The following is a 17,322-nucleotide window of genomic DNA, read 5'->3' as shown; positions in this document are numbered from 1 at the left end:
AGAAGGTATAATTTGTAAGTAGGGGTTTGCCCACTACTCGGGTTCTGGTTTGCCCGGCGAACCCTTCTTTTCAGGGCGGCCTAGGTGCCTCTACAGAATTTCGGATTTTCGTAACAACAAGAAAAGTAAACAAACAAATGAATTAAATTTACCGTGTTTATTTCTCTCCTACTCTCCACTGCTGCTGATGCGGAATCCCAATGCTGCTGGTGAAGGGAAGGCGGGCGGTTTCCTTCCGGCAGGCCGGGACAACAACGGCCGCGTACTTGTCCGGGTTCCGTTGGCTGCTCCGGCAGCGGTCCTTTGCGGTTAGCTAGGGAGGTGAGCTTGGCTCCTTTGTTGGAACCTCCCTAGCGACGTTGGCGAACTATCGCCGGATCAACTTGCTCGCCGCAAGCTATCCCGGAAGTCACCGCAGTGCACTTCCCAGGGGGAACCTTTGTCCACCCTGCTTCGTTCTCCTTGGCTATTAGCTATAGAGGAGAGCTAGGCTCGTTCGACTTATCCTCTATAGCGAGAACGGTCGGTGTTCGGTTCCTTGGGTTTTAGCCGGGGACGCGAGAATGCTCCTTTACGGTTAGCTGTCCCACTTAGGCGAACCAACACCACTCACTTCACTAGTGCCCGAACCACGGGCCGGCACTATTCGACGGTTTTATATCGCCGTCACACGCGCGCACTGAATCCTTCCTTCTAGTGGCGGGGAACTGTCCCGAAAAGACAAAAATTATCTGGACGTCTGTTTGATGCCGTGGTCCGTCACTTTCTGCCTTATCTCGATGGCCGCCTTTTTCACTCCACCAAACAACCACCAAAAAACACACCGCCGCATAGCTGTCATTGCCATGGTACAGCATAGTTAGCAATCACTTTTACAGCGAGAGGAGAGCGGAGAACTACCTAAACCCTATGTTTCTTATATACAAATGTTCAACAAAAATTACTACACCTATCTGCACAAACAAAACCGTTCACAAACGAGAAAATGAACAAAAATTTACAACTTTAGTGTGAACGGTACAAAACAGCGGTGAGCATAAATTTTCGTAAACAATACACTCTACGGAGAGAGTACGCACGAAAGGGTATATTTCCACCCAGTGCTCAATTGTTACCCTGACGGGTTACAAATTGGAGTACCATATTTAGATTGGATTATGGTATTTCTAAATCGTAATCACAAAGAGATAAAAATGATCAAAAATAGTCGTGGTTCGACAGTGTATAGATAGATGAGTACATAGCGGCCAATCTGGGAATACTAAGGTCGCAGGATCGAAATTGGAAGTGTAGTAATTGGTAGCAGGTAATTTTAATAATCGATGTTCATAAAACAGTAATTTCAACTATGAGAAACATCAGTTAGCCTTATGGGAAATTTCATCCTGATTTTTTATTTTCATAATATTTAAGCTGTGGGATTGCAAACTTAATCATAATATACAAACTCAAAATGAAAACCTAGCTTCTTATGAGATCAAAATTCGTCGTTAATCTCATAGTTCAACTACACCGATTTGCACGTATATGGCCTCCACTTTTGTTTTATAGAAGGAATCTGTTCATTTTCTACAATTAATTTATATGGTTTAAGAGTACAGTTAATAGAATTGCTACTTATTAAGGTTGCACAGAGAATGGGCAAAAATCGAAAACGAAAAAAGCAGTTTTATTCCACATCGTTTGTTAGATCTTCATAAAAATCAATCAGCTTATGCAAAATGTTGTTACAGTACAGCTTATTGATTTTTATGAAGATCTAACAAACGGTGTGGAATAAAACTGCTTTTTTCGTTTTCGATTTTTGCCCCTTCTCTGTTCAACCTTAAAGTGAATCAAAATGTTGACTGGGATATTTTTAAGTCTTTTTTCATTATTCATTTGTTTCGTTCCTGTAATAACCTTTTATTTTATTTTCGTTGACTATTTGGTTGGTTATCTCTTGTTATCAGCATACACTACTGATTATGGTTTTGGGCCCACCCCGAAGCTGTATTAAAACTGGATTGAAACAAAAACGTGATATAATATTATACACCTATTCAGCCCCGACCGTTGCTGAAGGAGAAATCGGACCAGAAACATGTCCTCGACGAAACGTGACTCGTTTAGATTTAACAATTCAGAACACGACAACGAAACCCAACAACGGTTCATTGAAGCTATTTCCAGCTTCAAGTGGAAAGTAAATCTTCTTTATTACCACAGTAAAATACTTTCCTACGGCTGATTACGGATTCCATGAATGGTTTACTTTTATCCATTTTTAAAAATCATCCCATCTGCTGTAATGGTTCCGAAACAATGCCTATCTTTCACATTTCGGTCGAAACGTTCATTCATCTTACGCTTTCTAATTGTCCTCGGAAAAGTTTCACTTGACATTGGACTGTTCACAGGCTCCTCCCCGAGCCAACCGCGAACAATAAAATCTCACATTTTCAACTCCGACAGAAGTTTTCAGTATTTTACCACTCCGCCCTTCTGGTTCGCTGATTCACCACCTTGTTCGCCGCAAGAGCAGTTTTGCGTCGTGTGTCTGGAAACCTAACCCCCCCGCACCTGTTCGTCCTGGGAAGATTAATTTCTCGTCGTAGTCACTCGGGGGAATAATAAACTTGTTAGGGAGGGTCTAGCCGGACCCGGTCCCGATTCTCGGATAAGTTGGTGATAAATGTTTTCCCATGGCCAAAGGGTCGACAGTTTTCGACTTTAAATCTGGAAGCATCCTTCGCTTCCGTTTCAGTCGATCTAATATACATACATAGCAGTAGCAGCGCGTACGTGTTGATGATCCTGCCAGCAGATACTGACGCTGATGGTTTCTTTGTTTGACTGCGAGACGGTGAGATTACTGTCGATGCAAAGGTTACTGCTGACCAAAGGCAATCGACAGTGTCTCAAGTTGTGTGCGGGAGCGTTCCGTGGACGGGGACGTTTTCTGTCTAGGAAATTAAAGCTCTGAACTTTGATGGAAAAAGTTAGTAGCACACCGGTGAGGGTCGACTTTCACCTGCCATAAAGTTTGAGGACGGTTGTTATTAATGGATACCGCAGGGTTCATATATTAGTTAGATTTATTTTACCGTGAGATTAGTTGGATGTTTGGGTCAGCGTTGTTTGATTGTCAATTAACCATTTTCGAAACGAAGTAATTTGTTTTATAAATTAGAACCAAATACAACATATTTGTATTTGAGAGGAATACTAATACCAATCGAGGTTAGTTTTAGCGAAAAAAGATACCAAATTGCGTTTTGATGTGAGTTGTTTATTTATGGAAAGTCTTCGGGAAGCGATGGTGTCAAACATATCTGTTAACGTAATAAAAAGTCGTAGAACATCCATCTGAGACTATGTCAGTCCAATCTGTTACAAGTATTTGATGCTGTTTCACTTCATGCTACACCCTTTTTTCCAGTGTTGCTGCTCTTGGCCTGCCTCTCACACTCCATCCCACACGGTAACGAACCGATAGCCCCCCCTTCATAACTTGTTGAATCGTTCTCGCCGGGAACATTCCAATCTACACCCTAAACACGCCGTCTGCTGGAGCATATTCGCATTCATATATACTAGTGATGTTTATTTTGTTTCGAACAGCGAACAAACTTCACCGCGCGTTCTTTCCAGCTCCATTGAACATATTCTGTATGATATGTTCGTTCTGTTCGTTCTGCCAGGCCAAACCAGTCCGAACCCGGACCCGGACCGGGCAGACAGATGTTCTCGTTTTTCTGTGCTCTTGTAAAATCGAAGAAAGTCTTTATCCTCTTCAAGCGCTTTTCCACCATTCTTGCCATTTCGATCCATTTCCCAAGATGTCCCTTTTCACTGGAGCGAAACAGTCAAAAGAATATACCTATAGCTGGCAGTAGTCTTTCAGACTGACTGGATTGGTTGTACAACTTGAATTTGCCCCATTTTTTTGTTGCAACATGACAGCAATCGGAGCAGCAGAGATGAGCGCTAATAACATGTCAAAAGAAAATTTCGAATGGCAGTTGTCGCTTCGTCCTTTTTTGCAATAAAACACGGTATCTTTCGGAATAGCACTTGTGATGTGTCGTGTGTCTCTGGTTCTTTCGAAAAGGAAAATTAGCTTTTGAAAGTCTCGAGAGAGGTAGCGATTCAATTCACCTAGTAGTGAGAGTTATGTACAGTTTCAGCAAACGGGATCCAATTCAATTTGGGCATGGATTTTTCTCACATCTCCCTAGAATAAATAAATGCCCTCCGTACCTCACAAATCACAGCACTTATGATCGCCTCTGTTTCAAATGATAGTTAATCCTTTCTCAAAATCAAAACAGTATACTGTTCTTCCCATTGTACGTAAGCAACAGATCAACGGATGCCAACCGGGCGGTGTTAGTGAATTTGGTAAATTAAATTATAGAACGAAATTGAAATCAAACAAGGAACAGGCATTTTCTCGACATCTGACTGCTGAAAAGAACCCTACCAGTGTAAGTGTACACAATACACCTAGAAGGCATCAACAACGAAAACACGACGAACTTGCCACCGGTGAAAAATCCAAGTGTAATTTATGAAGAGCGTGCAATCCAAATTGGTCCTTGTGCCTCCATCCCTTCGGACGGATAGATAATAATTTGACATGTGGGGCAGGAGACGAAGGTATGGCGGGTACAGAGTCTCCAACGGTGTCAGTGATAGTGAGAGCAAGCAGCGAAACACCGGCAGTTGTTGCTGTGGAAGATTGAAGCAAAAGGTAAATTTTATGGATCACCGGAGCTGCCGCCGTTTCGGATTGGGTAAAGCACTATTTACACCTATCCGATCCGTTCCAGTGACGGTTCAGCACCGTATTCTTTCATACACTTCATATTCGAGTATTAACACCAGTATTCGGCGCGAATGAAATTTAAAAAAAAAGAATATTAGTATCCGTGCACAGTGCTGAACCGGTACTGTATCGGATCGGAAAGGTGTGGTATTGGCTTAAGACTTTCTTTAAACTCACGTATGAGAAACGCATCATCAACAAAACAGCATGTACGATGGTAGCTCAGTGAATACATATTTTCCAGGAAAAGTGGTAACGGCATGGGTTTTCCAACGTGGAATACATTTTAAAAATTTATATCGGTGCAAGCGAAAACAATTTATCAATCGAACCCTTCCGACATCAGAAATCATATGAAATCCTCTCAAAATGAATTATGCATAAAATGAGAAATATTTCCATCTTATTTGTTGCAATCGTCATATCCAATATATAACTTACACACTTCTCTGATGACAAGATTAATTAAATTAGCTATTGAATTTGCGTTTCGACTTCGTCTCATCAGAATCCGACACTAACTTAGTGACAGGATTAAGTTAGCGTGGGATTGACGCTTGCTCCAAAAATGAAAACATAATTTGTGTTTCTGAGTTAATTAACTAATTTAGTTGTTGGCTTTGAACCCTTACCGCGCAAATGTGGTTTGAAAACATGGTTTTTGCCTATAATTTCTCCAAATTCCAAAAGTGAAACATTTTACATTAAAGCAGCAGCATTTGTTGTATGAACATATTACCAAACTTTTATAATTGGAGTAATTTGCGTTTCAACTGCGTCTCATCAGGAACTGGTTCCGGCCTAGCACTAAAGGGTGTACGAAATCATTGAATCATTTTCAAATTGATGTAAACTTTTTACATTGCTTTCAAAAGAAATGTTTAGAATGCGCGATTTGGCCCTGTGGGCCGGTTCTTATATACCAATCGACACAGCTCGACGATTTGGGACAATGTCTGTGTGTGTTTTATACGATGCTGAATCTCCTGGTTTCCTTGGTTTTGGCAGCACAACCAGCTTCTGGATCTTCCATCTATCCGGGAAGTAGACATCGTCCAAGCATTTCTGTATGACTATCCTGAACATTTCCGGAAACACCAGGATTGCGGTCTTCAGTACCACGTTGGGGATACCATCCGGTACGGGAGCTTTCTACGCGTTCAGCCTTTTTGCCATTTTAAGAAGCTCGCGGTTGGAAACTCGATTGTAACCAGCATTTTCACCGTATGCATCAACGTACGATGTAGGCGTCCATGCGTTTGGGTCGTGCTTCGGGAGAAGACCCTATAATTTTCAGTTTGTCAGCGCACATTTCGACTGGCGTCATTGGACCCCTGATCCTGGCCATAACGGCACGGTAAGTACTGCCCTAGGGGTTAACGTCTACTTCTCTATACAGCTCCTTGTAGCAGGTGGACTTGTTTAGCAAGATTTCGCGTTTAAAAGCGGGTCTGACCGCCCGGAATGTTACATTACACTCTTCTCTGACTGCCCCAGATCTTGCTCTCTGAACGTGTCCTGTTCTTTACGGAATGTGCTAGCGGAACCTTCGTTGCACAGTCTCATATCCAGCTGTAATCTCTTGCGTTCGTCAGCCTGCTACCCCACGCCACTGTCCAAGCGTTAAAGTCTCCTTCTATTACAACCAGTGTTCGTCCGACTAGTGAGTCGGTTAGTGCGCCCAGCATCCAAATGTACCGCAATAATTGCAACGTTGCACTTCGTGTCTGCTGTCGACTGCCACAACAGTTGCTACGCAATAATTGAGATTAAGATGGGTTTTCTCCATCAGCCAGCCATTATGTACACAGGGCATTTGAAACCTCCAGTCGTGTGGTCGTTTCCGTTCTCCGGTTTGCAGATCATGCACCTTCGTTGTGTCTCTAGCAACGTGCCCCTTTTCTCCGCCGTTTCTACACAGTGCAGACCTGTTCGGGCCCTTGCTGTTCCTCGCCTGATGTCCGAGGTCCAAGCACCTGAAGCATCGTTCCATATGCTTGGTAACTCGCGGAGCAACTCTCAGCGAGCACACCGACCATCCGACTTTTATGCTACCGGTCTCCACCAGCTTATTGGCAAAGGCCTCCGGTAATCGAATCGCCGCCGTTTGGGTTGCTCCGCACGATTTCCAAATCTGGATAGTCGCCGGTTCTTCTAGTTTTCACTGCTCGATCAGTGCACCCTTCAGTTCTTCTACGGTCGTTAACTCGTCTAGACCCTTGCACTCGACTACGGCTTTCTGCGACAGATCTCTCACGTTCACTTTGCTGCCCAAGGAATTAGCAACGAGCTCTTGACGGAAGGATCCATCTTCAGCTCGAAGATCATCTCGCCCTTCTGAGTGCGCCTTGTTCAAACAATGTTCTCCCTTCAGCTCCTTCAGCTCTGGGTTCCCGACCAGAAGGAAATAACACAATTATAACTCATGCTGATATTTTGTTACGAAAAATTTCCTATCAAATTTTGTTATAAAGTAGAATCCGTTAGGTGTTAAAATAACAAAAATTCTAACAAAAAATTCTCTACTGATATCAAATTTATAACAAACGTTGATAGCAAAATAACACGATCATAACAACTTGAGATAGCTTAAATGACCCCAACATAGCTTGTATTACTCATTGTATCATATCAACGATTTTAGCGTGCACGTCTAAAAATAGAATTCAAGAAAAATAAACCATACATTAGGGCGCTTTTTGCTTTGGAGCAAAAAGCTTCTTGCAGCAAAAGCTTTTATAGCATTGCCAAATGATTGCATACCTGCTGGCTGATTGTTATTGTGAATATATGACCAGCAGACTATTATGTGTCGATACTGCCCCGCTTTGAACCTGGGTATTCTGAGTTTGATGGGGAAGTTTCCCGCATGAACCAACGACGTTGTTTTCGATCGATGTTTAATGTTAGCATAATATTCCACGCATCCGTCAAGGACAAAACGATTATAGATGCAGAAGACGTTTCCAGAACGCACACATTGAACTTTGCCCAAGCCTAAGTGCTGTTTGTTTTCCCGGTGTCATACGCTTTGTTTTTATTCAGTTTTACTCACTAATACAGCTGCCTACATGACTATAGACTGAATAGCTTTATAATATCTTTTCAGATTAGGAAAGTGGGGCTATTATTAGATTCTGAATAGTGCGCTTCGGCGCTTCTCTTGTACGTTAACATGTTTTACATGGTTTTTTAGAAATAATGTCGATGCGACATGGTAACATTGAGCGGATATTTTACGTACATTATTTTACGGAGAATACGACAAATCTTATTTAGAATTCCGAATAGATTCAAAGCAACAAATGAGTTATGAGGTTTCAAAATAATTCTCTTTTGGGGATTTGTTATTGGCATTTTTGATATGGGGAAGACTAAAAAAATAATTATGTACTCGTTTGACTAAGCCACAAAAACTAGTTTTAAAATGCTTTTTGATTTCAATTCGCGTTTCTTAATTTCATTTGGACTGCTCTATAATTCCTGCATATTTTTCGAAATAAGTTTTATAGGAAAACTATAATCTTAAGAAAAACTCTTTGATAACTTCACGATTCCAAAGCCTTTTATGATAATGGCTTTAACATTTAAATCATACGCCTCCTACTCCAAGTTATGTGTCAGACGAGTGTCTTAGAAAATAGACAATGTCAGCTCTTAATTCACCTGCAACTAAATAAGTCAATCAAACACCTCACTGACAAGTTCTCCAAACACTTGTATCTAAAACTATACTCAAAGCGCGGAATTTTGAAAATCCCAATCAAAAACTTCGAAAGTTTGCTTTATAAAGTTGAATTACGACGCCTAAAAAGAGACTTCAGTGTATAAGCAAATAGACTGTCATTTGAGTAACCGTTAGCGTTCAAAGAAGAATATATAACTTACTGTAACATCATCGTTGTATGCGTACATTAATATCATATTATTAATCCAATGATAGTACCAGACGATATAATCTTCATATAAGTTTTCTTGCATTCCTGATCGGTATATCATAAATATAACACAGAGAGTAATAAATATCAACATGAGATATAAAAGTGATAGCTTTCTGTTATGATGTTCTGATCGGGATATTATTAGACTTTAAACTACATTCGATTCCAATTTATGAAATTTTTACCCAAACGTAAAGAGTGAGTAAATTTAATCGTATATAGGTTTTGGTCTGAATTGACTCATCTTTAGTTTGGGGCCCTCAAAATCGGGCGCCCTTGGCCCTTAGCTATCTATATATTTAAGTCAATGTTTGTATATAGGGGAGAGAGGGTAACAATGAAACACATTTTTTCTACAACTTAATTTTGATGATAATACATGTTATTTGTGTAATTAAAAGTGATACATAGTGCCACTATGTTGTTAACTAATACATATATTTTTTCCAGCTGGTAAAATTCACGGGAAATAACATTTTTTGGATAATAAACAGTTGGTGGTAAAATGTATCAGTGTGCCCCATGGGTAGGAACTATGAAACACGATGTCATCTATAGTGAAATATTCTACTTATAAATTTTATTCTTTTGTTTTGACGAAGAATGATCCTAACGCTTTGAATTAAAGTTATATTGAGGCGAAAATCGTTTGTTTACGAAAGAATCCACTATATCATCGCGTAACATCGAACCACCATATATGCATATTAGCTGCAATCCTGAAATAAGAGACAATTTCTACAAAATTTGGCCAAATTTACTAATTTTGCACTATATGAGTAGTATTTAGTGTGGAAAATCGGAACCCATTGACATTTTGAGACAGACCACAAAAACAAACAAAAATCACTGTTCCCCATACGCCATCGCTTCACAGTTACCCAATGGGTCTATTCATGAAAATTGTGAAATCACACAGAACCATGAGTAGTTACCAAAAAACTTTGTTCGCGGCACATGTTGAGCATAAAATTTGCTATAAATGTATGTTTTAGACTAAACATTTATTCAATGAATGGTAATTCATAAAGATGGAATAATGTTTATCATTGCAAATTTACTCTGGCTATCACAAAACAAACAAATATCCATTAAAAGAGATAGAGTTAGCAGATCTCTTCCAAAATATAGCAACACGTGTAAAGAATTAGAAATTGTGAAATATGAGGGATTTAGACGATTGCGATCATGCATTGTGATTTTATTGCGAATGTTTCATAGTTCCTGCTGATCCACTGTTACCCTCTCTCCCCTATGTGATTTATAGCCTCTTAAACGGCTTAACCGATTGTCGTAAATATTTGTACATAGTAGGCATTTGTTATGGATCGTGTTTGTGTGCTATGGATTGGAGATTATCTGCCCGCCAAATGGCGCTTCGGAACAAATTGTGTTTCCTCTTATTTCATTGAAATTCGCAGCAATGCGCGATGGGGATTAGCTAGTCTTTCATATTTCAACACGCGATTTAACGTATTTTCTTGGATCGGAAAATGTATGGTAAATTAAGGGGAAGTTCTCATATAAATGACCAAAAAGTAAGCAAAATTTAGAGTTTTTTGTGTTCCAATGAAAAAGCATGGAAGGAAATAATTTAAGGATTCAAAAATCTTATATTTTCGTCTTAATTTACACATTTTGTCAAGACAAAAAAAACAAAATGGCGCCCATTCTGCGTACAGCCTCCTACCGCAGGATCGATCTGAAACACAAAACTGATAATAAGGTCTAAAGTAAACCAAATTTATAGGAGGAATGACCTAAGAACGGGTGAAAAACTTTGAATTTGACGTAATGGTGCAATCTTAAACTTTGTGATCGATTTTTGGCCCTTTGTTCTACTTTAAGGCTTTACTAAAAATAGAATTTGAATTTTATAGGTCATTTTTCCAATGAAAAAGGGTTTCTTTCGAGAGATCAAATGATGTGATGTGAATGTCTTTAAATTGAACCGCTTGAGATTGTAGGTAGTTTTGAAAAATCATGTTTTGAGATAAACAAAATTTTGTGAACACTTTCGATGAATTATTCGTGGTAGAATGTCAATATTTTGTAACAATTTCATGGAATTATACATTTTGGACATCGCTGATTACGAATCCAAAGTCAGTTTTGCGAAATTCAAATTGGCCGATCCAATATGGCGGATACCAATGCACATTGGTCCAACATTTAGGGTGGTTGTTATTTTACCAAGATCAAAATATTACATTTTTAATCATTCCAGCTAGAGTCAAATGACCTTCACCGAAGTTATAGAACGACAAGTTTTGGAAAAGTTTGCTGAAGACATGTAAGCTCTATCTGTTGTACTTTTTGTTTTACAACAGCTTTAAAATAGAAGGTTAGGGTGTTTCATATAAAAACTGTTTTATTAAAATAATTTTTGCGGTATTGATTTAAAGTCGAAGTAGTCTTCAGACAACTTTAAGATTGTTTTAAGGCGAATAATTTGTTTCGTGGCACCCCATATCTAACTATTTTCGTTGAAAACCTTTAAGAACTTTTTCACCAAAAAATGGGCTTTTTGGAATAACACTCACTGGGGCAAACAAAAGTAATACTTTTTCGACTATAAATTAGAGTTGTAATTGAGCAAAAAATGGCAAAAACGATGTTTTTTTTAAATTTCATAAAATTGATTTGTAAAAAATCTATTTTTGATATTTTGGGTGCATATATATATGGTGCATATGGTGTTCTAAAGAAAATTATGCACCTTAATGTAATCTTCAAGTTGTCCTAAGGATACTTTAGTGTAAAATAAAAAAAAGTTATAGAAATAAAACCGTTTTTTAAAGAAACCCCTAAAGCTTACATTTGGGTTTCTCGTGCAATAGAAAGTATAGAAGCTAGAGCTTGGATGTCTTCAGCAAATTTGTCTAAAATGTGTTGCTCTACAACTTTATCGAAGACAGAAAAGCTCTAAATATTACTTAAATTAGAACCACCCTAGCATCTGTTTAAACAAAATGAAGGGCCTTGCAAAGTACAATAACTTTGCCAAATATATTGTAAGGCTAAGTCAACTAATTTTAGCAAAAAGTTCAAATTCCTACTAAATTCACATTATGGACCACTGTGGTATTCCAGAAAAAATCGAAAAAATAATGCTTTGTGATTTATAAACACGAATTTGAGTTAATATGTATCAAAATAAAAAAAATAAAAATGATGAGTCCAATATGGCGGACCAAAATGTGACTTTAATAATTTTGACCATTTTTTTTTGTTTTTCGCCGTTTTCTGTGGTTGTTTGTTAACTAACGATTAGTCTGCGATGCCTCTAGAAATCAAGTCGTGAAATTCGTTCTCGGGACCTGTACACATGTATAGTGCAACGCGAGGAGTTCTGGGAACGTGCATATTGTCATGAAAAGGTTTCTACCTGAGGCGCGCATCTCGAGCTGAGAGCGCCCCGTGGCGACCTGACGGCGCCGCTTCGAACGCTGGCCTGTAGGAACTTTTTTGATGCGCGGATCGAAAAACCAGTTTGACACAATATAGAAACGAAGGTCTAACTTCATGTTTACTAGTTAGTTTCGCTGTTTGTCACAGCAATATTTTACCTTGTAACTGAAGAAATCGTCGCAAATTTGCTGATAAACATATCTATTCTCAGTGTGTTGTGAAAAGCAGAGCGAAATAATTTGTATCCCCTTAAGCCCCAGCATGGCTACAGTCGCGAAAACATAATGCTAAATTATACTTAGTTAAACCGAAAATTTCCAGACGATATCTACCATATATTCTAGCAATTCTCGGCTTATCATCAGGGAGTTCAAATGGTTAACCTTCGTTCTGCTATCTGGCTTCATATTAAATAGTTTACTGTTTATCCTCGAGTTTCAGCAACAGCGAAAAGCTGTGCTCACCGCGAACTTTCAAACTCAAATATTTAATTTAGTTCGCTCGCTGTTTCGTGAAACTGTGCGCTGGCAAAATGCAAAGAAGCCAAACATACTAGTGCTAGTGCGCTGGCAACAAGGTTCGTTTTTGATTGAAGAACCTTCCAGTCTTGGGAAAAGTTTATTTGAAACAATTTCATTTTCAATCAATTTGATTCGATTCTGTTAGGAGAAAATTTATAAATTTAAATGGATTTTTAAACAAAAAATATGCGTAGTTATTGATTAAAAGGTCCTGGATTGTATTTCTTGTTTAAAATACAGGCTTCCGTAACAAATATTTTCTTTTTCAGTTGTAGTAGACCGGTGTGACACAGTGGATGTAAATTTGAAAAACCTATTTTAATCCACCTAGCGGTGCAATTGTGCCTTTCTCAATCATGAATCACGAGAATGTGTGCGTTGTTTATATTCATTAAAAACTTTTAAATGCATATATTACATTTTATTATTATACATCACATGACAACTATATACAGGAAAATAAATCATTATTCGAGTTCTAAAATTTTGAAAAAGAAAAAACAGCCACGGTAATATTGAACTGAAAAAAGGTGCGAAATCGGCAGTCCCAAAAAGTCGATTTTTATAAAAAAAAAATTTTTACGAGATAACATAAAATCTCGACGTTTCATGCATTTTAAAGATGTTTGGCATCAAAAATACGAATTCGATTTCTGAAATTTCATGGGGTCCCCCCTTTGGAAAAAAAATTTGAGTTCCGGCTTATATGGGAATTACATATGTGACCGGACGATTTAGTCTATATTCCCGGACCCATATAAGCGATCCGTACGAAATTTTATAGACATCTGTGGGGATAATATAGCTATCATTTGGAACTAAGTTTGTGAAAATCGGCCCAACCATTTCAGGGAAACTGATGTGAGTTCGTAAATTTTGAAAGATGGCCGCTTTTCCCGGGCACTTCCGGAACCATCTATGGTGGTCAATGTAGTCAACGAAAGTTTGTTTGGCCGTCGGTGACCTAGAACTGCAAAGTTAAGTTATTTGAGAGACATTTTAGCGAAATTTTTACCTTTTTTGCTTCCATCGGGGTATCGGTTTGAATCACAATTTGCTATGTGATCGCACGCCACAACCCGTAACTCCGGAACCGGAAGTCGGTTGGGGATAAAATTTAATAGCCATTTACGAGGACGCAACATCTTTCATTTGAGACTAAGTTTGGTTGATTCGGTCTAGCCACCTCCGAAAAACCGATGTGACTGTTAGTCTGAATTTGGATACTTCCGCCGGGGCTTCCGGAACCGATGATGGTGGCCAATGTGACCAAAGAGACTTTGAATGGCTGTTAATGACCTAGTACTACAAATCGAAGCAGTTGTGGTCACATTTTGGAAAAATTTTCACCATTATACATTCATTGCAGAATTTCTTAAAATCGACATTTTCTGCGTGATCGTACTCATCACCCTGTAATTCCGGAACCGGAAGTCGGATCCATTAGAAATTCAATAGCAGCCTATGGGAACGTTGCACCTTTCATTTGGGACTAAGTTTGTAAAAATCGGTTCATCCATCTCTGAGAAAAGTGAGTGAGATTGTGTTCGCGTACACACACACAGACGCACATACACACACACATACATACACACACACATACATACACACACACAGACATTTGCCGAACTCGACGAACTGAATCGAATGGTATATGTCACTCGGCCCTCCGGGCCTCCGTTAAAAAGTCGGTTTTCAGAGCAATTGCAATACCTTTCTATTGAGAAAGGCAAAAATATAACTGTTTAAAAAAATCAAAGTCTGAGCGAATCCTATACATTTCTTTTGTAAGCAATGTAAAAACATGATAGAGCCAGCTAAAAATTTCACTCAGCATATTATTCATTCTTGTACTGCCTATGATCGCAAATCAGTCCCATAAAGATGGGAAATCTGACAGAAAACGGGACAAATATGCGATCATGGGCAGTGTACTTCTATTCCGTACTTTTAGATACCTTCAATTTCCAAAATCTGGACTCAATTATTCCATTCAAACTTTTCTTCCCATCTTCTCTTCCAGCTCTCGGTGACGCTATGTAACTTGGGCGTTGGTGCCACCTTTGGCGAATCGATCCTGCACGACCTGCCCCGAGACAGTACGGTGGTAACCAAGACGACCTGCGAGCTGCTGCGAGTGGAGCAGGAAGATTTCAGACTGATTTTCGAGGTAAGAACCTGGGTCGGAAAGATGTTTATGAGACACGGTGACAAGCTGCATCAGTCCTGTCCGAAAGGTCATCATCACCAACATACGGGGACCGTGCCGAGCAACTGAACTTGTTCTAATATAATCATACTTAATTAACTCGTGGAAGAGGTGGAAAGATGGTTTATTGGAGTATGCGATGAATTATTCCCGATGTATCCTGTTTATGGAGGGGCAAGAAAAAGTTTTATCAGTCATCAAACTTGCTCATGCAAACACTCTTCTAGCTTCGTTAATTAGTAAAATGGATGACTGATTAACTCGGATAAATCTCCTAGCTAATTAGAACTGTGTACGAAAAATCGGGTATTTACTGATTCGGTAGTATCATTTTCGCTCTTTAATAAAGTTGCACAAGTTATCTTTATTCGAAGGAAGCAGTAAAAAATCAGTTGTAAAAGTGCAGCACTGCGTTCCTTCTCCTTCAATTCAACTTTTGTACCACCTGTTAAATGAAAACTGCTAGAATTGAAGAGGTCGAGAACTCATAAAATCATTTTACGATTCCGCCCCCCCCCTCCAACCTGCACTCCATTCGACATCGCCGTTGATTCCATTTCATCGCCTTTCCGGCAAATTCACGCCAACAAATCACAAAACCGCGGAAATTATTATCCCTTCCGATTGCGGTACACGACCCTTTCGCAGCAGGTTTTTTTTCCGTCCCAACCCCCAGGGCCACGCCAGAGTCTGGAACTTTTATCATTTGTTCGTGTGCCAAAAAGTATGGAATTATTTTCGGAAGAGCGTAGTAGCATTTACATATATATGGGAATTTCAATCGTCGCGGTGACAGACACGTGGTAGATGAAAGGATGGCTTGAGCAGTGTGGCTGAAAGCCGGAAAATACCTGAACATTTTTCAAGTTTTTGTTTTTGTTTGGTAGACACTTCACCTGCTCTCGTTCCGGAGAGGGCGTTCGAAAACGGAAGAAAAAATCGCGAATTATGGAGGAACTTTCTTCTTCGGAGTTCGTTTCGGTGGGATGAATTCGCATGACGAGGTATGAAGGTGACTGTGGCTTCAAGGCCATTTGTTTGCTTCTAGAGCAGCAAGAGAAAAATTATACATATCAATTTTAAGAGCAATTGTAAAGTTAAATTCGATGCGAACACCAGCAAATTTTACTCTCAAGCAAAGTTCAATAATACCATAGTGTTGTATTAAGTAAATATTTGTAGGGGAGCTGTAATTCTGCCCTGGTAGAACCAGGATTCTGAAACCAACACATTATTATTTCGTGACTATATTCCAATCATATATTCGGACTATTTGCTACAATAGCAATTTATCTTAAAAAAACTAACTTAAATTCTTTTTTGTGTGATGTAGAACTAAAATCATTTAAATCTAATATTAGGTGACTTAGGTATTTCGAAACATTCAATAGAGGCAGTTCGTGATTACAGCGTCTGGATACTGTGCTGCACCCATTCACATAAAATACTAAAAAACTCCCACCTGTTTATATGCTTCCGCATTATCGCAAACGAAATAATGTTCACCGACACACGGTCCGTCATTGGCGTTCCACTTCCAACCCTGGCCGGGAATGTTCATCAAAGCCAGACAATGCTCATTCCCCTGATAGTTGTCCGGTTGACCTGGGTGCCAGTTGGCATATTGGAGCCGTGCCCCAGTTGCATGCCAGACGTATGTTCCTTCCTGGGCAAGATCACTAGCTCCCAGCCAGATGATGGTGCTTTCGTTGTTGAAAATTTCAGACTGCTTAATCACCTCGACAACGGCGTTATGATCCTGTGGTGTCGGCACGATAGCAATCCGCATGCCAAAGCTGAAACAGTGCTCCGTAGCACGGAACCAGTTGGCCTGATGGGGAAGCACGGTAGTGTTAGTTCTAGTACACATTAATTCAAGTAATGACTCATCACACTTACCTTAAAATTAGGAACGTAGTATCGTGTCATTGAGAAGCACTGCATCTGTTGGCCCGATGCTAGTGCATAGAATGCTCCCAGCATCAGAAGAAAGGATCGGGTCATCTTTTTCAATCAGATTCTAGAAGGAAACTAGTATCGTGCGGCGGAAGAGTCGTTTATATATTGCCGATTGCAATTTTAAGTGGCGAAAAACGGGGACTTACCCGCAGCATCTGCTGAGAACCGTTATACATTGTATCATCTTTTTTTCCGGTGACTTTAATTGCGAGAAACAGCCAGGAGATACAATATTCAAAGTCGGTTAATAACAACGGAAAACTTTCGACGAATTATAAATTCTCCGATTTCGTTGAAGAGAAGAGCCTTTTTGTTGAAACAAAGTTCCGAATATCTCGAAAACTATCATATTTCGGAAGATTTTAGTTAGAAGTGTTTAGATTTGATAGGACATTAGTATTAAATTTAAAGTTATCGTAAGAAAAAATTTCTTCACTAGGGGCTGGCATAGTGTAGTTGGTAAATCGATTG

At 39.4% G+C, this 17,322-nt stretch overlaps 2 protein-coding genes across 2 annotated transcripts in view; one reads left to right on the top strand and one right to left on the bottom strand.

The window, feature by feature from the left end:
- The window catches only part of LOC131688324 (rap guanine nucleotide exchange factor 4-like), a 491,347-nt gene that overhangs the window by 216,941 nt on the left and 257,084 nt on the right, over window positions 1-17,322 (top strand). Inside the window, exon 4 of the mRNA XM_058972527.1 lies at window positions 14,707-14,853. Coding sequence (XP_058828510.1) covers window positions 14,707-14,853 — 147 coding nt within the window. The remainder of the gene's footprint in view (window positions 1-14,706; window positions 14,854-17,322) is intronic.
- LOC131693725 (C-type lectin 37Db-like) lies at window positions 16,150-16,905 on the bottom strand. Its single transcript, XM_058981810.1, has 2 exons — window positions 16,792-16,905; window positions 16,150-16,723 (listed from the first exon to the last, which is right to left on the bottom strand). Exons 1-2 carry the CDS (start codon window positions 16,894-16,896, stop codon window positions 16,340-16,342), a joined length of 489 nt encoding a protein of 162 aa, XP_058837793.1. The 5' UTR covers window positions 16,897-16,905; the 3' UTR covers window positions 16,150-16,339.

The sequence above is a fragment of the Topomyia yanbarensis genome, chromosome 3 (assembly GCF_030247195.1).
Source record: "Topomyia yanbarensis strain Yona2022 chromosome 3, ASM3024719v1, whole genome shotgun sequence".
Classification (NCBI taxonomy): Eukaryota; Metazoa; Arthropoda; class Insecta; order Diptera; family Culicidae; genus Topomyia; species Topomyia yanbarensis.
This window is presented reverse-complemented; position numbering and strand designations above follow the sequence as displayed.

What these genes read in the sequence shown, in the direction of transcription:
- LOC131693725 (XM_058981810.1), bottom strand. Translation starts at nt 16,896, where the DNA reads ATGACCCGATCCTTTCTTCTGATGCTGGGAGCATTCTATGCACTAGCA. An exon ending in ACTACGTTCCTAATTTTAAG is followed by an intron (nt 16,724 to 16,791) that starts GTAAGTGTGATG and finishes CTTCCCCATCAG; the next exon opens with GCCAACTGGTTCCGTGCTAC.